The following is a 24,965-nucleotide window of genomic DNA, read 5'->3' as shown; positions in this document are numbered from 1 at the left end:
GTCTGGAACTGTTTGTGGACAGTCTTTATCAAAAGCTAGGAGTGTGCCAATGATCAAAAGCTTTTAACAATAATCTAATCACAGTGACTATCAATACGTGTCACTTTGTAGAATGCTACAACTCCAAAAAATACTGCTCTTTTTTTATGAGTTTGCAGTAAATCAGATTTTTAAGAAAACCTTAAGAATGGCTGAAGTGGAGAAAACTGCGTAACTGAAGAAGATCTTTAGGATATAGAAACAAAGTTTCCATCATTTTCTTCCAGGGATAGGATGCTAACATAGGACAGTATGTTAACTGTACTTGAAGATGCAGAAAACCTGAAATAAAGAGAATTGCTGAAGCTGTGTTTTCACTGCAGAAGTAGCAAAAATGTAAAGATGATATTAAAAAAAAAAAAAAAGAGTTGCTGAAGCCACATATATATAAAAGGTGATAATCTAGAAGTCATATTTATTGCTGCAGGAAAGAATGAGGCAGGAGCCAAAGAGCTCAGGGAAGGCTGAGGGAGAAGGGTTACACAGAATGCCCTACATTTTAGGTTCAGGTCTGGAGACAGAGTATGGACAACACTCATGTTTTTATAGCACAAACTTAAATCTCTAGTGGCAGAAAAACAACTGAAAAATTAAAAGTGAAGCAGTAAATGCTAGAAGGGTTTCTAGCTGCTAATGTTGCATAAAAATGGTTTATATTCCTTGATTGTAACTATTCACTGCTGAAATTAGCTTTTTCTGTTTTATCCACTGAAGCTGGGAGACAATCTAGGAGAGACTGACAAGTTTGCAGTTCTCATACTTGGTTAAGTGCAAATGCAAAATTCAAAGTGGTTTGTAAGCATTCTGATTTGACTGCAGAACATACTGAAGACATCTATTACTGAGTCAGTGTAGGAATAAGGAATTTTCATTGATGTTTGGACTTCTCTTCTTAGGCAATATCCTTTTTAGAACTACTGTCCAAGAATTCCTTGCTGCTGAAGAAACTGCGTCAGGTACTAAAGTGATGGTAATACAATGACTATCAGAACCACTTCAGTATCACTCCATATGTCAAGATAAAGCAACAGCTCATGGTGAGCTGGGTTAACTGCAGTTGAGTTCAGTTGCAAAAATGTTTTAGTAGTAATATGCTCCTCAAGAAAGGCATACATTTTTGCAGAATATATGTTTTTACTGAGTTTCTCCTCCAGGAACTAAAAGGGTGATGCAATAAATGCATATAATGTTCTAAGCATGTCATATTAAAACGTAAGAATAAAGCGCACATCTCCTTGATAATAATGTATGTATATTTTTTTTTCCTTGACATTTGGGAAAGATTATTATTGTACTTGATGCTATATGAAAACAACTGTTCCAATTCGTTAGTTTTTTGCTTACAAGAGCATCAAGATAAATTGCTCAGTACATTTTCTATCACATTCATATATGCTTCAGGCTTTCAAATATCAGTTTTGAACTGAGGCTTTTGAAGTGAGGTCAACTAACTTAAACGCTCAAAGAAACAATTTATTTCCAAATATAATGTACTTACTTCTGCAGGTTTTCTGATCCTCTTTTAGTACGTACCCCTCCTGACATTTGCAGATGTATGAATCATCATTATTAACACAAATATGGTCACAACCGTGGGCAACTGATTTGCAGACATCTTTGCCTATGAAAAATTGAAATATTTATATGTATTCTATGTAAAATATTTATAAATTCAGAGACTCCAAACACAACATTTAAATAACACAGGTCAAAATAGAACATTTTATCTTTTCTTCCTATAGCAATGCTGAAGAATGGCGGACAGACAATATTGTTACTTACTTTGACATGTTTTTCCATCTTGTCGCAGGACAAATCCCTCATGGCACTGACAGCTGTATGAATTGTTATTATTAATGCACAGATGTTCACAGCCATGGTCAATGGACTTACACAGGTCTTTATCTGAGAATCATTAAGAGAATTTCCTTATTAGATCTATCCTTAAATGCAAAGCTGGCATGAGTCAGTTTTGAGAAAAATTAAGTCTGTAATCACTTTTTATGACTGAAAGGACATATTCCCCATAAAAGTTTTAGGTACTCACTCCTGCATGTTTTCCTGTCTCTCCTCAGTATAAATCCCTTGTGGCACTGACAAGTGTATGAATCACCAGCTGGAACACAGATGTGTTCACAACCGTGGTTGACTGTTTTGCAGATATTTTTACCTGGGAGTAATGAAAATTATATTTAGCACAGTTAGCTACATAAATAGCTTTCACAAAATATAAAAAACTATAACAATAATCTTCCATGAAGGAGCTCATTTCCAAGAAACTGACTTCATTTTATTCTGTGAAGCTGACTGTTAAAGACACAAAGAACACACCATATAAATAATACGTTTCATTAATAGATCAGAAACTACATAATGAAGACTAAGCAACTTACTTCTACAAGTTTTCCCATCTTCCCTCAGTATGAAGTCATCATGACACTTGCAGATATAGGAATCATCAGTGTTAACACAAATATGTTCACAGCCATGGTTAACTGACTTACAAACATCTTTATCTGAGGAGAGTGGACAGTTTGCTAGGTGAGGTTCTTCAGGGAGAGATAATATCTTTTATTTAGCAGATCAAGTAGTTAGGAATCACAAATAAACATATTCATGCACAAACTCTCACAGCCACAACACTTAGAAGACATAACACTTAATAAAAAAAAAATATATTCTTATAGCTCAGGCTACTCACATTTACATGTCTTTCCATCTTCCTTCAGTATGAAATTTTCATGACACTTGCACATGTAGGATTCTTCTGAATTCACACAAACTTGTTCACAGCCATGGTTGACTGAACTGCAAATATCCTTGTCTGCCATCAAAAGAGTTGGCAGTTAACATATATCAGCAGAGGCCTTGATTATGTGTGTTGTTCATCAAATTAAGTTCTTATGCTACCTACTTTTGCAGGTTTTCCCATCTTCTCTCAGTAGAAATCCATCATGGCATTTGCAAATATATGAATCATCAGTATTAACACAAACATGTTCACAGCCATGGCTGACTGACTTGCAAAGATCTTTATCTAAGAACAGATGACAGCTCTTGCTAGTTAATACATTTCTACACGATCTTGAATTGCAGATAAAAAGTATGCTGATAAATACCAGACTACTTACTTCTGCATGTTTTTCCATCTTCTCTTAGAAGGAATCCCTCCCGACACTTACAAACAAATTTATCACCAGCATTAACACAGGCATGTTCACAGCCATGGTTGACTGATTTGCAAATATCCTTGTCTGGAAATAGATAAAATTTAATGTGATTTGCTAGTTAAACTTTTTTTAATTTTTCATAAAGACTGCAGGGGTAATCCCATCAGCAAAGAAATATGGAAGCATGCACACTGAAAGCTAGTTAAAGGATTGACAGCTTACCTCATATGAGACACGAGTTCTTTACTGTCTGAGCAGAAAGAACTACATGGTTTGGATGGTCTCCCAGTGATGCTGAATCATTTTAGGACCAATATGACTAGATTAAGAAAGAGGACCTTACATTGGCAGCAGGAAGAGTAAAAGAAGGAATATTTAGTATAGTTACTTAGGAAAAATTCATGCTAGTGAAAACAAAACTGAACAAGAAAACACAAGACATGAAGCAAAGTGCTCCTTTAGGATTCTTACATCAATGCTAAAAATCTGCACAAGCAAAACCCAGGAGTGTAGGAACTACTGATTTAAGGGGATAAAGAAAATCCACCAGTATTGGGGAAAACTGATGAGGGGATTTCTATGAGTGCAATGTTAAAGCCAACTGGCCATAATCTCTTCAAGAAGAACAGAGAAAGTAGAAAAGGAAGTCATTCCATCTATCAGCATTCCCTGTTCCTTTCTCACTGCAACAAAAAAAGAAAATATTCTCAGTTGATAATACAATCTTTACACGGGAAGTACAACAGTGGATGCCACTAACAGCATTCAGTTTTCAGGTTTGTTAGAATTACAGAATCGTATCCCAAGTTGGAAATGACCCACAGGAGTCATCAAGTCCAGCTCCCAGCTCCACACAGAACCACTCCAAATTCCAACCCCGTGTCTGAGATCTGTCCAAACGCTCCCTGAACTCCGGCACTCGGGCCGTGCCCACTGCCCTGTGCAGCCCGTTCCATGCCCACCGCCCTGTGGTGCAGCCCCTGTCCCTGACCCCCAGCCGCCCCTCCCCTGACGCAGCTCCATGCCGTTCCCTCGGGCCCTGTCGCTGTCACACAGAGCAGAGCTCAGCGCTGCCCCTCCGCTCCTGTGAGGAGCTGCAGCCGCCATCAGGCCTCCCCTCACTCCTCTGCTCTGGGCTGCACAAACCAAGGGACCTCGTAGTGGAACAAGCCTCCCCTCACCCGCTGGCAGTGCTGGACCAGGTGCACCCCAGGGTACGGTTGCCCTTCTGGCTGCCAGGGCACACTGCTGGCTCGTGTTCAACTTGCTGTCACCCAGAACAGAATCACAGAATTGCCAGGGTTGGAAGGGACCTCAAGGATCATGAATCTCCAACCCCCCTGCCACATGCAGGGCCACCAACCTCCTCATTTAATACTAGACCAGGCTGCCCAGGGCCCCATCCAATCTGGCCTTGAACACCTCCAGGGACGGGGCATCCTGTTCCAGTACCTCACCACTCTCTCTGTAAAGAACTTTCCGCTGACATCCAACCTAAATCTTTGCTCCCTTAAAATCATTTCCCCTTGTCCTGCTGTTATCTACTCTTTCAAAAAGTTGATTCCCTTTCTGTTTGTAGGCTCCCTTTAGGTACTGAAATGCTGCAATGAGGTCACCTGCAGCCTTCTCTTCTCCAGGCTGAACAAGCCCAGCTCCCTCAGCCTGTCTTTGTAGGGGAGGTGCTCCAGTCCCCTGATCATCTTCGTGGCCCTCCTCTGGACCCTCTCCAACAGCTCTCTGTCTTTTTTGTACTGGGGGCTCCACACTTAGACACAGTATTCCAGATGGGGCCTCACAAGAGCAGAGTAGAGGGGAACAATCACCTCCCTGTCCCTGATGGCCACCCCTCTTTGCCTTCCGAGCCTCAAGGGCACACTGCTGGCTCATGTTAAGTTTTTCATCTATCAAGACCCCCAGGTCCTTCTCCACAGGGCTGCTCTCAAGGACCGCTCCTTCCAGTCTGTGTGGATGCCTGGGATTCCTCCGGCCCAAGTGCAAAACTCTGCACTTTGCCGTGTTGAACCTCATCAGGTTCACCCAGGCCCACCTTTCTAGCCTCTCGAGGTCCCTCTGAATGGCATCCCTTCCTTCAACCATGTCAACCACACCACTCAGCTTGGGGTCATCAGCAAACTTGCTGAGGGTGCACTCGATTCTGTCATCGATGTCATTGATAAAGATGTTAAAGAGCACCGGTCCCAAGACAGACCCCTGGGGGACGCCACTCGTTACCGGCCTCCACCTGGACATGGAGCCATTGATGACCACCCTCTGTCTGCGGCCTTTCAACCAGTTTCTTATCCATCGAGTGGTCCACCCATCAAATCCACATCCCTCCAGTTTGGAGATAAGGATGTGGTGGAGGACTGTGTCAGAGGCCTTGCTCAAGTCCAGGTAAATGACATCGGTCGCCTTTCCCTTGCCCACTGATGTCGTCACTCCATCATAGAAGGCCACCAGATTGGTCAAGCATGACCTTCCTCTGGTGAAGCCGTGCTGGCTGTCACGGATCACACGCCCTTTCCTCATGTGGTCAAGCATGTCATACAGGATGATCTGTTCCATGATCTTCCCAGGCACAGAGGTGAGACTCACTGGCCTGTAGTTCCCGGGGTCGGAACCCCCAGATCCCTTTCTGTGGGGCTGCTCTCCAGCCTCCTGTTCCCCATTCTGTACATATATATATGCAGGGCTGCTCCATCCCAGGTGCAGAATTCAGTGCTTTCTCTTGTTACAGTTAGCGCTGGTAACTGGTTGGTGATTGCCCAGCCTCCTAACTTGTCAACACCTCTCTTTAAGGTCTCTCTGCCCTCAAGGAAGTTAACAGCTCTTCCTAATTTAGTATCATATGCAAACTTACTTAGTATGCATACAAGTGCTGCACCCAGATAATTTTCAGAAACACTGGAAAAAACTGGCCGTAGATTGGAGCCCTGTGAAACCCCAGTAGTGACTGGCCACCAGCCTGATGTAACTCCATTACTCCCATAACCTTTTGATCCCAACCTGCCTGTCAATTGTTTACCATTTGCATTATGTTTTTGTCTAGCCAGACATTTTGTCTAGAACATGATAACATGATAAAGCTTACTGAAAGCCTTGCTGAAATCCAGAAATATCAGATCAACTGGATTCTCTTGATTCTTAGCAATTAGTACAATAACCAATTAGGCTTAATGTGTTGAAAAAAAATATTTTTTCACAAGAACTTCAGCCTGAGGTACATTACTTGAAGGGCTCAGGCTGCCAATACAAAGAATTTCAAAAAATGCTACAGTGGACAATCTTCTAACTCAACAAGCATTACATTCAAGGCATAACAATCTCAACTAGATCCCATGCCAGCAGGTAAAGAAGAAACGATTATGGAGGTAAAAATTAGCATTAGTTAGCATCAGCTTGTGCACAGCTGTGTGCAACATCCGTTATTTTCAAATGGAATGAAATATAAATGAGCAACTTGAAAAGGATAGGTTTTATATAGCTAAAAGCAATTGTGAACCAAAGTACTTTGTGAACTGGAAGTGAAATAATTAAAACAAAAGTGAATGATGATGGTACTTGCTTTAAATCTTGCTTTACCAGATTCCTCCAGAAAAAAACCTACAGACATCATCTAAAAAGAATACCAGAATAGTTTAAAAAGGAACAGAAATTGAAATAATAGGCTGTAAGATTTGAATAATGAAAGGAAAATTCACATTATTTACTGAAATTGAAAATATGTGGATTTTGAAACACTGAAATGAAAAGACACAGGCCAAGCTGCATAGCCAACAAAATAAAGGACAGTATGTTATTTAAGGGGTGTTTGAAACAAAAACCATTCTAACAATATATTGTTAATTACTAGGTAGAAATAGTAAAATTGTCCATCTTTATGCAGAAAAGTAAAAATATTAAGTATACTCAGATGTGAATTTTTGGAAATAAAGCTACAGATGATACTGTTAGAATGAAGAGTTTCATCAGTTGAGAAGTAGGTCACACAGTATCTACTGAAGAAACAGCAGTAACTCCAGATCTGTTGCAGCCAAGAGCTGTAAAAAGATCTGGCTGAATAACACTTTGGATGCTTAGTATCATTTTTTGTTACCTCCTGGAACTCCATGGAAGTCCCAAAACACTGAGGAGTTTCCATCCCCAGAGCCTACACACACAGTGTTTGAAAAGTATAATGAGTTCACTGCAAGCCTGTCAGCTTGACATTAATCTGCATTCAAACAACCAAATAGATAAATGTGGACTTTGATTTAGGGAAAATCAAAGAAAGAAAAATATTCAAGTTTACATTATGAAAAAATAGGTCCTGGATAAGCAAATAAGAATCTTTTTAATCGATTATGAAGCTGGTTCATAATGCTCAGGGAATTCAGTAGGGCATCAGTCTGGATATTCATTTTGATTAAGAAAAGAGACTACAGAATGAACATAAATAGATTAACATTGGCTAGAGAGGTCTTCAGGATAAACTGTAAATGGGGAATATCAAGTGGCCTCTTTCTAAGAATGTGCCTTGCTCTCTACTGCTTAAAATTTTAATGAACAATACTAAAAAATATATAAAATAATCACTAATGAAGTTTATAGGTTACTTTATTGTTGAGAGAATGATAAATAAAAATATAGCTCTGCTGATATAAGGAAACACAAATCTTTTTGGAAGCTGAGTAAAAACAAACTGTAAGTATTTTAAAATAGCTAGAAGAAAAATTACATGATTTAGAAACAAAGAATGAAGGCTAAAAACAGGCTTATGTTCATGGTATATAACTAGCTGAACATGAGCTTTAGGAGAATCTCATGGACTAGCACTATCTTTGATCATAAAAGAAGGGTAGATTCAAATAAGAATTAGGTGGGTAACAGTTGTTACAGAATGTCGTAACAGAATGCTGGACCCTGCTGTATGCTGTATTAGAGGACTCTGTACTATGTTCCCAGGTTGTGGCATCACTGCAACAATGCTGATAAATAGAAGCTTTAGGAGAGTAAGAAGAGATTTATGAAAAAACTGGATAACACATAAAGAGCCTGAAGGAATTTCATCTTCTTATTGTTTACTAAAGCCATGTGAAGAGGCTAAGCTAATCAGTTAAATTATGTTCTACGTGAGTAGACACAGAACTCCAACTCATCACAGTCAAATGAGGCAAAATCCTATGCTCAAGATTAAATCGTGGCAGTCTAAAAATGAAGTTCACATTTTAAAATGAACATTCTGACCTTAAAATTGATTGATTTTCTGAAATACATTTTTAATTCAAACAATAACTTATAATAATCTTGTGACCTACAGAGGACAATATTCCACTCTGACCAGCATGAATCAGTGAATAATTTCCTAATAGAAGGGAAATTATATTTCCTCTTTTATTGACAAGCAACTTACGTCGGCATGTTTTCCCATCTTGCCTCAGTACAAATCCGTCATGGCATTGGCAAGTATATGAGTCATCAGTATTAACACAAAGATGTTCACAGCCATGATTGACTGATTTGCAGATGTCCTTACCTAGGAATAATTTAGATTTTATTTACTACAGTTTAATAATTGAGAACATTTCAAAAACTGTCGAGACTAAAACTATTACGTTCCTATTAAAGAATCCATCCTCCTTTTTGTCACATAAAATCACAAATAGGAAGACCTATTCCTAACACAACATGCTTCCTCAGTGACTCCAGAGTGAGAAAATTACAGTAACATCAATAACTTACTTCTACATGTTTTCTCATCTTCCCTCAATACAAAACCCTCATAACACTGGCAAATGTATGAATTATCAGTGTTCACACAAACATGCTCACAGCCGTGGTCAACAGAATTGCAAACGTCTTTATCTGGAAAAAAATAAGAGTGCCAGTATTTAAACCATGTCTACAAATGCCCAGATTATAAAGGAAATCTTCTGCTAAAGATAAGTATACTTACTTCTACACGTTTTTCCATCTTGTCTTAATGCAAATCCCTCATAACACCGGCAGACATACGACTCATCAGTATTAACACAAACATGTTCACAGCCATGGTCAACTGAACTGCAAATGTCTTTATCTGAGAACAGTTGATGGTTTTTGGTTAAAGCACATCTTCAATGTATATATTATGCAAGGAGAAGTAATAGTTTTTATTAGGTTCACTGACATAATTCAAAGAAATGGACAAAAATTTAGGCAGAAAACACTTCTAGTTCTTGGTACCTGAAGAATTGTAGGTGTTGTTTTTTGTTTGTCTTTAGTCATACCAGTTTGACTACTAAAGTATACTATTACTGTTCACTGAGTCTCTTACAAGCTTCTAGCAGGTATAACAATATTAATTCCATAATTTATGAGTAAGTTACGGAAGTGTTACAGTGTTAAGTGTTATAGTTAAAAGAATTCCACAAATCTACATACTATAGATAAAAGTCTATCCAGAATACTTACTTCTGCATGTTTTCCCATCTTCTCTCAATAGGAAACCTTCATGACACTCACAAGCATAAGAGTCATCCTTGTTAACACAAATATGCTCACAACCATGGCTGATTGATTTGCAGATGTCCTGTCCTGGGAATTAGTCAGATATAGATACAGTTTGAAATGATAATATGTTAAAAAGGATCAAAAGGATGTTTTCTAGTGAGAAATGAAGAAGTGATAAATTCCTTTCCTTCCTTGCCTAATGCACGTGCAAAAATGTTCTAAATATATATGGGTTACTCACTTCTGCATGTTTTCCCATCATCTCTCAATATGAAACCTTCACGGCACTTGCAGATGTAAGAATTGTCAGTACTAACACAAACATGCTCACAGCCATGGTTGACTGATTTGCAGACATTTTTACCTGAGAATAAATTAACAGATAAAGAACTGTTAGTTAAGGGCAAGATGTTTTGTCTTACAGCTTCCAGTTACTGAATATTCTTGTCCTTGTTGGTATTCTGGACTCAATTCAGCAAATCATTTGCAGCACTTACGGTAAGTTTTTATTGTAACAAAGAGCCAAATCTTTGTTCTACAATTTTTACAACCTTATTATTAAGGAAAAGTGCACTGCTTTGGTTTCAGAGTTTGTATAACTTAATGTATCCCCATCATGCAGGTTAATGTTCTGCAGGGATTTCCAAAAGCATTTAAATTCCACATCCACATTTCAGGTAAACTTCCTGTTGAAAAACAGATCTTTCCATCACCATAATTTTATCGTCAGTAATAAACTTGTCCAACCCTGAAACAGTTAAGCTTTCTTTCCTTGGAGTTCAGATGGTATTTGTAATTTTTCTGTACACCAAAATTACAAAAGCTCAGCATATGTTGTGCTTAAATGTAATGAGGAACAAATTGTATGATCCTGCTGTAGACTTCTGGAAAACTGTCAGCTGTAACTGGTTGAGCAAATGTTACGTGAACTTTTCTGACATGTAATTTAGTTACAATTTATATTTCAAAATAAAAAAAAAAAAATACATCCACTTATTAATATTGGATAAACTAAACTTTCACTTTCTTCCCCACATTGTTTTTGCACAAGGGCTGCTGCACGGACACAAAATTTCACTTGCTTTTGCAATATCAAACTGTAACATCTTTTTGAGACAAGCAAAACTTATCTCTGTTCACATGGACTAACAAAGTAGGGTGCTGATGTGATATATGATGTGATATGTGTAATACAAAGCTAAATGCAGTACAAAACTGATAATACAGAACTTTTCTTTGTCACCTCAGCGTCTGGATTACTTATTTTTTTTTTTTATTCTTTTAAATGTTATTTAACAGAAGATGCTGATGGAAATCTTGGATATGATTGGCATTATAGAATACTTTATGCCTGTGTTTTCCAAAGACTTGTCCACAGTTCTTCTCTGATAACTTAGCGTGCACTCCAATACCAGGGAAATTTTTTATACATCTGTCATTCATCGTAACTACAAAATGTAGCCAAATGTATAATACAGTTATGATATCTATTTTGCAATCAACCTTATCTCACACTGGGCAAAGGAATAAATATTCCATTAGTACTGAAGGCTCCTTTTTGCTATATAAGTCTTTAGAAATGTTACATATTTTTGTCTTGATTTGAGAAGAAATCTATAGTTGTCTGATATAAGAATGTCAGTTGGAATACAATTATTTTGGATCCACACCAGACACAGTTAATTTTATACATTCCAGATGTTTAGGGAGTGACTCAGGTGCCTAGAAGTATGCACTCAGTGCCACTTCAGATACCCTCAAGCATCCAAGATATCAACATACTGCTGGCAAACGTGATACCAAAGAGAAAATTGTGAGCTTCTGGAATCCTAGAGCATGGAAAATGTCACTGGAAAACAACACTTAAGCAATCAAATCTTCCTCACAGACTTATTTTCTTTACATGCAATAAAAATCTAATATTGACTTGCTGAATAACTTACGTTTACATGTTTTCCCATCATTCCGAAGCCTGTATCCTTCAAAACACTGACAAGTGTAAGATTTGTCACCATTTATACACAAATGTTCACAGCCATGATCACTCAAAGCACAATAGTCAACTCCTGCAGGAGCAATTGAAGTTATTGAAATAATTAACAATTAAACCATCATTTCTGGTATTTGCATGGCATATAAGCAACAATTCCGTCCTTTATCTGATAATATGCATATATATACCTTGGATTAAATTTAAGAGGGCCCTGTGGTATACTTTGCATTAATTACAGTAAGTGGAGTTGAGAATGTGTAGCATAGCTCAACAGAATCTGGGTTTCAGTGCTCACAGACTGAATTACAAAAACCTGACACTTTAACAATGTTTTTATAAAAGACAGCGGCAATGACAGAATAGGTACCTTGTGAACCTTCTTCAAAGATGTCTCTAAATGATCTGATGTAAACATGGCAGGCAGAAAATCCCTCTGGGACCTCAGAGATATTTGGCTTAGGCTAATCAAGCTTTTGCCAAGAATTGCAAACAACAAGAGTTATCAAATATGGTCCATTTTTTCTTCTCAAATTTCCTAAGGGTTTCTTATTTGTAGTACCAAGACACAATACTCCCACAGTGACTACTTTTTATAGGCTACAAACACAATGTCACACTTTTCTTCTTCTTTCGTTGTCAGAGATGAGATCTGTTTACCACTCAGGTGTTCTCCCAGCTGTCTTAAGATACCTGTGCAACTATGTATGACACCAATGTTGTGATTCCCAGATATTTTCCTTTTAGGAGTGGTAAATGCTAAATGCTAATCCCTTCCACTCAGCTGCTCATTCAGGGTACCACAAAATGCCGAAAAAACCTTTCATGATAGCCTAAAAAAAAATGAGGTTTCAGCAACTCATCTGGAGCTCAGCAATAAGACATCCTATATCTAAATAAATATGAGGAGAGGGATGCATGGGCAAGAGGAACCATTCAAAAGGTCTCCACTGTATTGCATGGAGGGATTCTAGAAGCCACAGCATGGCTTTAATGCTGCTGATGGGTCTGCAATTACAGTCTGGAGGAAAATGACTGTATGGAAAAAAAAACCCACAAAAAAAAAAAAAAAAAAAAAAACAACCCACGCCTATTTTTACTACAAAGGAAAAACAGATTTCCCATTCACAAGTTCTTAAAAATACAGTTAGTCTATTTATGATTTTTCAGCAGTTCTTTTAGATTTCTTTTAGATAGTATTTGAATTATTTCTAGTAGATCCCAATCCCCTTATATATACATTACAATATGTACATTACTATCTGCCCCTTTTTAGAGTGTCCAGTGACAAAAGCAAAATCTGCCAAGAGATTGGGTGGGAATAAAAAATGTAGTACAAAGCCAAAGACGAGGCTAAAGACAAAGGCAAATTGCATTTGCTGATTTGCTTCACTCTTCGTGAAATCATTATTTTGTCAACCTGATTTCTGTTAAAACTGTGTTGCCCTAGTGCAAGTGAAGGAACAAGCTCTGCAGCTGCTCCAAAGCTCAACAAGCTTGAAAAAATATCATACCTCCACAATCTATAGAAAAGGTGGCCAAAACTTTCTCATGAAAGAGAATTGGTCCAGGAAAAACGAACAGGCAAAATACATTCACATTCCTCTTTTTTTGGCCATCTCTATGTATTATTTTTTCCAGTGATGGAGGTAATCTTTGAAACCACAATGATTCTCAATGATCGTTTGATTTATAAAGGGTGGAGAGCAGGACAACTTTCATTCACTTATTAAGGGCTCACATGCAAGCTGTAAAGCTGTATAGGACTCACACTTCTTCTGCCTCAGACCAGATAATGCATTTTGCCTGGGGGATGCTGCCATAAAGATGACTTGTCATTCTGATACATCTGCCACATGACTGAAAAACTGTCCTCAGCACCTGGGATGAACAGATCTCCCAAAACTTTTCTGAAAACACTAGGATTTACAGCCATATTGACAAGTGTCCTTTCCTTAGTCCTTTTTCTCTCTGCCCTTGTTTTCAAAACATTATTAAGGTATTTCTGAAATGTAGTCTGTGGTAATTAATTGAAAAATAGAAATCACAGAATTTTTGGTTGGAAGGGATCAAAATACCATCTAGCTCTAAATCCACCTTCCAACTAGGCCCTGAACACATCGAGGAATGGGGCATCCAAAGCTTTTTTGGGCAACCTGTTCCAGCACCTCACCACCCTCACAGTAAAGAATTTCTTCCTTACATTCAATCTAAACCTATTCTCTTTCAGTTTAAAATCATTACCCCTTGTTCTGTCACTACACTCCATGAGACTCCCTCTCCAGCGTTCTGTAGGCCCCCTTTAAGTACAGGAAGGCACTGTAAATGCTTTCCCCAGAACTTCCTCTTCTGAACATCCCCAAACTCAGTCTGTCTTAATAGAAGAGGTGCTCCGGCCAGGGGATCATTCTCATGACCCCCCTCTGAACCTGCTCTGGTCTACGTCTCTCTCATGCTGGTGGCCCTAGAGCTGAGTGCAGTACTGCAATAGGATCCTGCAGGAGTGAAGCAGAGAAAATCTCACATTGAGCTTTTCATCCACCTGTACCTCTAGCTCCTTCTCCTCAGAGCTTCTCTCTATCCAGTCATGGTCCAGCCTATATTCATGTTTGGGATTGTCCTGATGCAGGATCAGGACCTTGTGCTTGACCTCACTGAGCTTCAGAAGGTTTGCACAGGCCAACCTCTGGAGCCTGTCCATGTCCCTCTAGATGGCATCCCTTCCCTCACCCTGCAGGTGTGTCCTCTTCCCTGTGTGAAAACAGTAATCTTTCCCATGTGGGCTGAGATCTAGCATGTTCTCAGATGACTTACGTGTGCAGGTTCGTAGGTCCTCATTGATGACAAATCCTTCAGAGCACTGACAGACGTAGGAGTCATCAGTATTTAGGCACAGTTGCTCACAACCATGATTGCTTTCTGCACAGTGGTCCACTCCTATTATTTGTGTTAATAATTGAAGAAAGCACATTTTTTTTTTTAGATACATACACTACAAAACTGTAGCTCATGCACAATGCCCTTACAGAGCAAGGGAAAAAGATCAGTATATATTTTTTTATTTATGCAGTATCCCCATCTATGAGAGCAAACGGAGTTAATTAACAACACCTAAGTGAAACGAATACAGCATCTCCACAAAGCAAACAACAAACTTGATAACGCACAGATTTCCCTTGCCAAACTAACACAAAGTAGAGAGGCTCAAGGCCCTGCCTGGTATTACCCACAGGATCACACTTTCCTTCTTTAAAAGGCAAGACTCTCTTTATTCACCATAAAATTGTCTGAGAGAGAAAGAAAGGGAGTGTATTAACATATACCATTTATTTGTTTTTCCTATTTTTATTCTGATTCTGAGATAAAATCGAATATTTTTTGAATCTTATATGAAACCAGTTCACAGAACAGACAGCAGAGCTGTAGGCTGAGATACGTGCACTTGCAAATGTACCACGTAATCTGCTGACTCTGTAAGTAGAGAAAAAGCACATTTTAGGAAAAAAAAACAAAAACTTTATACCGAACTTTCTCATAACATTTTATTCCTGACTTGTTAATGACTATTTCTAGTTGTATAGGCTCAAATCACTTTAGCTTAACTTGGTTAAATGTAGCAGAGTTCCTTCAGGCATGAACAATCTCATATGTTTCTATTTCCAAATCATTCACAGATGTGACCAGGCACGTCTGTAGCTGTCTACATAAAAAACAACAACAAAAAAGCAACAAACCTACACTTAATGTCAATTAACTTAGTTTTAAATATAGACATTTATTTGTTTATTTAGCTAGGCAATGATGTTGCAGGACTCCAAGGAGTCAGTCCAGATTTCCCATTATACATAAATAGAGATAACATTGGCTTAAACAAGTGAAGCTGGGGTGTAAGTTCTTACTAGTTTAAGCAAGTTCCAGCTGGAACATTCTCCTTATTCCAAGGACTTACATCATCATGAAGAGGCTTGTGTAACTTCTTGGATCACATAAAAAATGTCCAAAAAAAAAGAGCCGTCTGGCACCATCTTTTACAATACAAACACCTACACTAATGTGAATTTTAACATTTAAATACTTTGGTTTCTTATGCAGAATCTTTTGACACATGCTTTCAAGAAAGCTGCCTATTTGCAGATTTTAGAAAATAGTATAAATGTACATTTGTTCATCACGTATGTTGCATTACATTTTTTTTCTTTTTTCAACAACTGTAAGGAGGATGGTAAGGGGAAGGGAGAGGGGAAAGGTCTATATTAAAAAAAAAAAGACAACTAATGTCTTGTGATATATTTATTTTTAGATATTCAACTTGTGATTGCTTAAAAAAAACTTGTGATTGCTAATTCTTAAGATGTTTTGAGCTCTTGCAAGACATCCAAGTTTCTTTAAATATAGCCTTATCACAAACAGTTCATTTAAAAATATTACTCCCTGGCCTATAAACTGTTTTTAACTTAATTGACAGCATTCATTTGGCAATATATGTCAATAGTACATTCGGCAAAAATGCTACTGATATTTTAGCTGATATGCAAAATAGCTCTCTGAAAAAAAAAATATTTTCTGAAAAGTAGGTGACAGCAAGTGGGCAGTGGTGTTGGAGTTCTCTGGCGCAGTGCTGGTCCCTTAGTAACATTCTTATTAATAGAGGACATTTTACCAAACAGACTGATGAAAGTGTAAACATATGTAAGAAAGAAGTTTCTCTCTAACATATGTTAGTTTTATGTGTGTTGCAGTTTAAGCAGCATGTAGCAATGACACAGACATTTAGAGTAAGCTCTCCCTTTGTGTTAGACACCATGGCTGAACAACTTTTCCTGTTTATTAGGACTGGAGAAGATGACACCTTAGCTCCATGTTAAATCTGGGATCTTACTACAGCATTACTTCACTAGAGCTCGCTTGTGGCTGACTTTACAGAAACACCGGTTTGCATAACTCAGAAAGATCTCAGAAAAGACTCAGGGGCATTTTCTCATTCTATTCACACCTCACCCCACTGCAATAACCAGCTGCTGCAGTTCATGAGATGCTCACTTCTACATGTATTGCAATCACATCGTGGGACATACCCAAGATGACATCTGCACATAAATGACTCTCCTGAATTAACACATTCATGTTCACAATCATGCTGACCTAACTCACAGATATTTACACAAAGAGAGAAAATCAGTTAAGAATTCAAACCAGCCAGGAAGGTTTCTGAAATACAACAGCTCGGAAAGACTTACTTTCCTTAAATGGTACCAGATTCTATGATCTGCACAACTTTTAAAGCTGTGTACATCTGATAGTGACTTGAGGATCTAAGAGCTGTCTGTGAATACTTGGCTAGGCAAGACTTTACGCTCCTGCTCCAGCAGTCATTAGAATCGATGCCCTCTGGTGGAGGAGGAATGCCTGGTAATACATAATGTTTTTTTTTCCTGATCTTATGAAGAGGGCAAAAGATTGACAGCCAAATTCAAAAAACCCTAAAGTTAAGGAAAAGTAAAGTACCCCAGTTTGTCTTTAATTCTCAATTAAATCCTAGGCAATAAGTATTTGAGATGATACAGTGCTTTTGCTCCTATGTTCACCAAGGCACATCAATTCTGTAAAAGTCTGGATGTATTGAAACGCCATATAAATATTAAAAGCAAGAATAGCATGGATTGCTGTACAAACAGCACTGTATCGACAATCATAGAATCCCAGTATCACAGAGTGTCTTGAAAAGACCCTGCTGTTTAAAACCTGCTGTGTGTAGGGTTACCAACCACCAGACCAGGCTGCCCTGAGCCACATCCAGCCTGGCCAGGGATGGGGCATCCTCAACCTCCTTGGGCAACCTGTTCCAGTGCGTCACCACTCTCTCCTTAGAATGCTTCTTAGAGATGCTTCTTAGAAAGCATCTCTAAGACTGAAACAAAACAGTTTCAAAAATACATACACATTATAAGAGTCAAGAGATATAACTGTATTGCTATAAGCAAGCTTCCTATTCATAGAATATCAGCAGTAAAATACCCCCCCCTTCCTCAGCCCCCTAAGACTGAGTCACCAGATCAAGCTAGTTCTTTATTGACACCATTAAACTGAAAACCTGGGGACTGAGCAGGGACTCTGAATCCCTGCTCAGAAAGAGCTGTAACACAAAAAGTATTTGTGAAGTAAATAATATGTATAATTGGTTTATATCCCAACATTACTGAGGCTGTTTATACAGTTTGAAGGAAACTGTATGGAGTTTCATATTTGATTTTAAGTTGCTTTTCATAATTACATTACAATCTATTACTTACTCACAGCTAATGAAGTAAATCTGTTCTTGGCTAAAACAACTCAGGAAAGCAAGATGAAATTAAAAATAACACCAAAAACTAAAGAAAACTGTTTATGTCAAGACAAAACATAACAAAGTTTTAAAAAGAGTAATAAACTTCTTGGTCTTGAGCTGATATTGGTTCCTTTATTACTCCTCAGGTTTTACTCAATCTCTTCAAAAATGTTTAATACACAACCTATTCTACAAAACAGCAAACTGGGTGTCTTTCCAATATGAATGGCTCAAAGAAAGATTTGTTTCAACCTTTATTATAGAGAAAACTTTCACCCTTTCAGAAAGGAGAGCATTCACATAAGGTTTAAGAAATGAAAGCAGATGAACTTCGTTATGTCCAAAAGATTACTCACTTTTGCATGTTCTCTTATCTGGATTAAGTCTAAACCCTTCTTGGCATCGACAAAAATAGGAATCATCTGTATTAACACATTCCTGTTCACAGCCATGGTCCTGAAGAGCACAGTAGTCTGGTCCGGAGTGAGAAGAACCTAGGTCACTGATAAATATAATTTCCCAGAAGTAGGCTTGGTAAAAGCCATTTACCTAATTTTTTTTTTTTCTTTAGGTATTTTCTTTCCATATGCACCATTTGTAACTTTTAACGTACTGTTTCAAATTGTGAAAATAACATATTCACCATCTAAAATGTCTGCTGTACTTGGGTATACCAGATATATATACTTAAATGAATTATTGAAAAACACATGCACTATATGCGGTACAGAAATAAGAAAATTAAATATTTCTTAATGTTTCGTGGCTCAGTCCTCTACACTATCTCATCAGAACTGCCTTTTTATTTTACTCAGGAAGTTTGATATGATCTGCTACGTACTTGCAAATTATTATTCCCAGAGATTAATTAGCTTCCTGGAGAAGGAACTGTTCTTTTCTTGTATGTGTGGCAATCTAACACAATTGAGCCTTTACATGTGTTGAAAGCATTCACCAATAATAAACCAAGCAGTAGCAGTGCCAGAAATCCTCTTGTTAATTCAGTAGCTAGGAATTACCTCTGCCTTCCTCACCAATAATCTCAGTTTACCGCTCTCTTCACACACATAGCATACTGCCAGTGTTGGCAGGATTCCCCTAATGAGCTGTGCTCCTTTTATTTCATTCTGAAAAAACTGGAGTAAACCTCAGAAAAAATTTGTAAGACACGCATGACTGTGTGATAACATTTACATTTTCAAACTTTTCTTTGTAGCTATGAGCACTGAAGCTTACTTTCAATTTTTGAAAGAAAAAACATGATTCTAAGAAAATTACAAGGTCTTGGGAGCTGCAGCTATTGGCCCTGGCCTGCTTTCTGATACTGTGATCTGGTCTACCAATGGTGTGAGTCTTGGCTAGCTGGTGATCACCTCTGAGATTCAGAACTTAAGTCACATATATAGAAACGTACAGAGAAAAGGTTTAAATTTACAAACATGTTAAATCCAGTGATCTGAAGTTTGCTCATTCATGTTGTTTATGCAAACTCAGAGGTAGAGTGACTCATAGCATACGGGAACTAGAACACATTTTTGTTCTGAAGAGCTCTCATGCTGTCCTGACTTTTGCAGCATTAGGAGTTACCCAGTTATTTATGGTTTATTTAATTAGCAAAGCTTGGAACATATCAAGTGTAAGGAAAAGTGGCTTACTAAATGTTAGTTGTATTTATGCTTAGATTCAGGATACACATTTTAAACAAGAATGATTACACATATTTGCACATTCCTCTCTGACTACTGCTTCTGAATCAAACTCTATGGCCTACTACATCCAGCTACTTTGACTCTTCCTTAGTTGCAACCTGATGGAATTTTCTCCCTTATAATTTAAAGTATTTATAACAAAAGAGATGGTAGTTAATATGGCAGCTGAATTCTGAGATGCAAAAGTGTGAGAAGCCTTGTCTGCAGCCTCTAACCCTTGTCCGGGAGCTACATTTAATGTTAGGCTCTTGCCCATTCTTCCTCGAGCTATGTTATTAGCATGCCTGTGCATGCAAGGGCCTTGCATAGCTTATCCTGACCTACAGACTGGCTGACTTGATTTTCTGGATTGGCCTTGGACATCTCATAACACTATGGACTTGGCTGGTGGTCACTGAACTGTTGACTGAACCTGGGTACTGTCATAAGACCTGTTCAGTTCTTATTTCGGCACTGTGGGACTTGAAAGACCTGTCAGAGAGATTACTGACTCTGCTTGCCTTATAGTCATCTTTGGATCTCAATTTACATTCCTCTGTGTAGCAGTGCACTTTCAACAAAAGATCTCTTCCATTCCATACACACCCAACATAAAACCACAGATGTGCCCAGATTGTTTCTAGTCAAGTACAGATGGGAATTAAGAACGCAGTGGTGGAGTCTTTCAGCCCATCTGACTAAAAGGATGTAGGAGATCAGTTTTTTCAAAAAATAGTTAGCAGAAGGCTCCAATTTGCAGGCTTTTGTTCAGGTTGGAAATTTCAACCATCCAAACACCTATGGGGCATCTAAGATAGCACTGTACAGACAACTCAGAATGTTCCTGCACAGGCATGGGGACAATTCCCTAACATAAATTCTGGATGGCTAACATTCTACTTAGTGCTATGACCATGAGATGACTAAGCTCATAATCCAGAATGATGGGAGAAGAAACAACAGAATTTGGACTCTGAATTTTACAAGCTCATATTTCAGCTTATTCAGGGAATTGCTAAGAAGAATCCTCTGGGAAAGAGCCATGAAGAGAAAAGGAGCCCAGGAGAGCCAGATGAGTTTTAAAGAAAACGTACTAAGAAGTCAGGAACAAATGATTCTTTTATGCTGGAAAATCTGCTTAGCTAATTAAGGGACTTCTCAATAAACTAAAATACAAAAAGGGAGAATAGCAGAAGGAGAAAGAGGGAAGAAAAACAAAGCCCAGCTGGACATATCACTACTGAGGTACACAAAGGGTAGTATGACGGGAGTCTACAAATACTCTAGCAGAAATAAGGAAGTCAGAGAATCACAGAATTGAATCACAGAATTGCCAGGGTTGGAAGGGACCTCAAGGATCATGAATCTCCAAAACATGGTTCTGTTGGTGGCTAAGGGAACAACCTGACAAGCAATACAGAAAGAGGAAAAAAAACCAAACTACAAACCTCTTTAATTTCTGATTCTCACAGGCAAAGCCTACTCCCAGACTTCCATGTGTACTGGCACAGAGGGGTAAGCCACACAGTTTAAAGTCTACTTAGAACAGGTGGGTCCACTGTTGGGGAGTGGTGGAAAAGACAACTGATCTGATTATGAGGTCAGTGTCTATCATGGATGAAAATTCAGAGACTGAGAGAGGTCCCTCATAAGTGAAAAAAGCTGCCATTACATTCATCTTAAAAAAATGCAAGAAGACACAGGGAACTGTAGAACAATTAGCACCATTTCATTCCAAGGATCACAGGGCATATCCTCTCAGAATCAAATTCCAAATATATGAACGACAAAAAGATAGACAGGAATAGTCAAAGTGGATCTATCAAGGGCAAATCATGACTGACCAACCCAATCACCTTCAATCGTGAAACTACCAGGTCTGTGGACAAATGGAGACCAGTGTGTGGAATATCCCCTGACACTACTCTTGATGCTGTCTTGCACAGTACTCTCATTTGGAAGTTGAGGAAGCACAGTCTAGAAGAAAAGATGGCTAGAGTGAGAATTTTCTAAGTCACCAGCCTTAAAGGGCATGGATGTATGGCTTCATGTTTGGCTAGTTGCTGACAGTGGCCAAAGTACCACAAGGCTGCAGTACTGCGTGGCACACTGCTAAGAAAACCTTAATTAATGACAGATAGATGATGGCACAAGGTGTACCCTATTCAAATCTGTGGATGACACTGAATTAGGGACAGTGACTGTAAGCAAGCAGCAGTACAGAGAAACCTTGATAAACTTTACAACTGGACCAACAGAAGCCTAATGAAATTCAGCAAGAATTGGAAAGTTCTACATCTGTCATGGAAACACCCCCTAGCTTGCAGAGATTGACACAAAATCTGCCATCAGTTAGCAGAATGGGCCAGCTGCTCCCTAACTGAAAGGGAGCCAAGGGCAACAATAGAGCAGGGCAGGGCAGGGCAGGGGTCTTGCCAACATCACACTACCCTGAAGTACCTGAGTGAGTTGAGCAGGGCAAGACCGTAAATGGTAGCCAAGTTTAATCAAGGAGTTCACATCATATGACAAGTTCATGGTGATGAGGTATGTCTAAGGTCAAGCCAGGAAGCCAGACCATATGTCACGTGAGGGTACCACTGGTGAGTGAGCCAGTATCAGACACAGCCCATCGATCACTGGTCAGGTCTGCAGTGGCAGAGTAAGGCCACAACCAAGACGGGAAGTCAATCTGTTGGTCAGGATCTGGATCAGTGAGTGCTAGTGCCTGGCTTAGGCCTATACATTTCTGGAGACCAGCATGTCTAAGAATTGTTGGGAAAGGAACTGAGAGCTTCAGGAGGAAATGAAATGAGGTTTCTAGGATATAGGAAGGGGGGGGAGGTGGGTGGGCAGGGCCATTTAGGCCTGTTGGTGCCACTAGGACTATGATACTAACTGAGTAGCACCTGTGATGGAAAGTCCCTTGGGATTTATGGTGAATGTGATCTTGAATTCAAGACAACAGTGTAAATCTCACTGCAAATGAAGAAAACTTCACATTGGAACACACAGGTGAAGCACAGCAAGCAGAAATTACTACCTCTCCTCCTCTCAGCACTGGTGAGGTCGTATTGATGTATATTGTACAGTTTTGGAACGGTACTTCCCCACACAGTTAAAGGCAGTAAATGCAAGAGGGCTCAACAAAAGCCTATTAACATTGTCCAGGGCATTCTGCACATGACTTGTTCAGAGTGCTTCAGGATTCTGGTCTTACCTAGCCTGGTGAAGTGGAAGACTATGTCATTACAAAGGTAGTGGATCTAAACATTTCTTGGTAGTGTCAGATGATAAAACAAGAATCATTGGTTTGGGTGATTCAGGTTTGGCATGAGGAAAATGTTCTTCACTGGAAAGACAGACCAGCAGTGGAATTGGCTACACAGACAGGTTGTGGATTCTCCATTGGAGCTTTCTGAGATTCAATTAGACAATAATTAAAGCAGAGGACAGAGAGGACAAGCGTGAAATCCTATTTTCACAGAACATTCTTTCAGCTTCCAGAGTCTATGGCTCATCAAGTTAAATAGTTAAAAACAATTCATAGGATCAGACAATAAGCTACAAACAATTCAAGACATAAAATGTTATGTAAAAGATGCAGTTTGAAGGTCTTTGATCAATTCAAATTGGAAGAGAAAACACTGATTAAAATTCCCGATCTTAAATTGAAAGAATTCACAAGAACTTTTTGCTTGGGCAGTGGAATGCACTTACACTATACTAGATTTCCAAAACATATGGATATGGAAGTATAAGAGAATTCAGCCAGCTCTTAGCTGACAGATATTTGACAAATGGGCTGCTTCATGCAAACTACAAGCAACATGAACTGGGTTCAAGTATAATCTGTCCCTTGGGGATGAAGTAAATTCACCTCTCTGAATTCTCTGATTGTTTATCTATAAATCATGTGTCTGGTCTGGCAAAGCATGTAGCTCCCTATACAGTCAAGGAAAATACAGTCAGAGGTATGACACCTTCTGGAAGTACATGTCTCTTTTTCAGGATCATGAGGTCAGATGTACAGTTTGAATTAGACATTTTATTTCTAAATATTAAGTGAAACAGTATCAAGCTTAATGCCCAGTGCAGTCTTCTCTTAAGATAAAGACTTAAATGCCGCCTCTAAAAACACAGAAATGCTATATTTAGGATTTTTTTTTTTTTTTTTTTTTTGAGAAAAAATAGTTCTTCCCATTATTAGATAACACGGGCTAAATTTATCACTGGCATCAGCAATTCCACTCACTTAAAAACTAATGAGCTTTTTCTGGCTACAAATGCAAAGTAAGGTATAGTTACCTGGTCTGTCTTTACAAGAAAAAAAGTCAACTAGGAGTGTCTATCAAGACTTTCCCTTCATACCTCCTGAAGTTCATTATTACATTAAACTCTATGGAGAACTAAGGGAAGCCTTGGCAAGAGTATTTTCTGGTCTGTAAGTTCTCTTTCACTTTATATCTCTTCCAATTCTGGTAACTTTAGAACTTGTTAGTCCAGTGCCAATTAAATTTGAGAAACAAGCAAACCTCTGAAGTTATTATAACCTGATAGAAACATGGAAGATTTGTAGAGGCTACTCATTTTCCCAGAGATACCTCTGGCACAAGATATCAAAGAACACACTATGGAAGAAAATCCATAGGAATACAGGCTGCAATGTCTCTTCTGATGTGGAACTATTCACTCTGTTTAATTTTAGCAACCAAGGTAATTACAAATCATCTTGTACAGCCTTGTTCATCTAAGCAGGGAGATGATACTCTAAATGAAAAATCTGGATAATCAAAGAGACTATGCAAGACAAAGCTTTTGGCTCATACTATTGGAACAGGAGCCTGTTCATAGAAGGGGCCTCTACATCTACACCCTCTCCATAAAAACAAACTAATGCTCAAAACAGCTTTATTAACTTTTATGACATTTGGCTTCAAGGGCACTCTATCATTTTCTATACCCGACATATTATTCAGCGTTCCCAGGAACAGTGAGGACTAGAAAGAAGGAGTACATACTGTTCATAATTAAACCGTACGATAACTTACTTCTGCAAGTTCTTTTATCTGGATTTAAAATGAACCCTGGGTGGCATCTACAGTAATAAGAGTCCTCTGTGTTAACACATTCATGTTGGCAACCTTGATTATCCACAGCACAGTAGTCTACAACTGAAAAAGAACAAGAGTAACATGTATAATTAGAAATACAAAATCAGAACTATTACACATACAGATTATATACTAGTTACAGTAGCTACAAGAGAAGGAAAAGCTGAC

At 38.6% G+C, this 24,965-nt stretch overlaps 1 protein-coding gene across 1 annotated transcript in view; it reads right to left on the bottom strand.

The window, feature by feature from the left end:
* Window positions 1-24,965, bottom strand: part of MATN2 (matrilin 2) — a 61,647-nt gene that overhangs the window by 8,785 nt on the left and 27,897 nt on the right. The window contains exons 5-20 of the mRNA XM_031591046.2: window positions 24,735-24,857; window positions 18,352-18,474; window positions 14,485-14,607; window positions 11,624-11,746; window positions 9,922-10,044; window positions 9,642-9,764; window positions 9,145-9,267; window positions 8,931-9,053; window positions 8,602-8,724; window positions 3,171-3,293; window positions 2,954-3,076; window positions 2,741-2,863; window positions 2,433-2,555; window positions 2,087-2,209; window positions 1,822-1,944; window positions 1,538-1,660 (exon numbers count right to left, since the gene is read on the bottom strand). Of these exons, the coding sequence (XP_031446906.2) occupies window positions 1,538-1,660; window positions 1,822-1,944; window positions 2,087-2,209; window positions 2,433-2,555; window positions 2,741-2,863; window positions 2,954-3,076; window positions 3,171-3,293; window positions 8,602-8,724; window positions 8,931-9,053; window positions 9,145-9,267; window positions 9,642-9,764; window positions 9,922-10,044; window positions 11,624-11,746; window positions 14,485-14,607; window positions 18,352-18,474; window positions 24,735-24,857 (1,968 nt within the window). The remainder of the gene's footprint in view (window positions 1-1,537; window positions 1,661-1,821; window positions 1,945-2,086; window positions 2,210-2,432; window positions 2,556-2,740; window positions 2,864-2,953; window positions 3,077-3,170; window positions 3,294-8,601; window positions 8,725-8,930; window positions 9,054-9,144; window positions 9,268-9,641; window positions 9,765-9,921; window positions 10,045-11,623; window positions 11,747-14,484; window positions 14,608-18,351; window positions 18,475-24,734; window positions 24,858-24,965) is intronic.

Source organism: Phasianus colchicus, chromosome 3, assembly GCF_987193195.1.
Source record: "Phasianus colchicus chromosome 3, bPhaCol1.hap1.1, whole genome shotgun sequence".
NCBI classification, from domain to species: domain Eukaryota; kingdom Metazoa; phylum Chordata; class Aves; order Galliformes; family Phasianidae; genus Phasianus; species Phasianus colchicus.
Note: the sequence above shows the minus strand (reverse complement) of the source record. Positions and strands in the feature narration are given on the sequence as shown.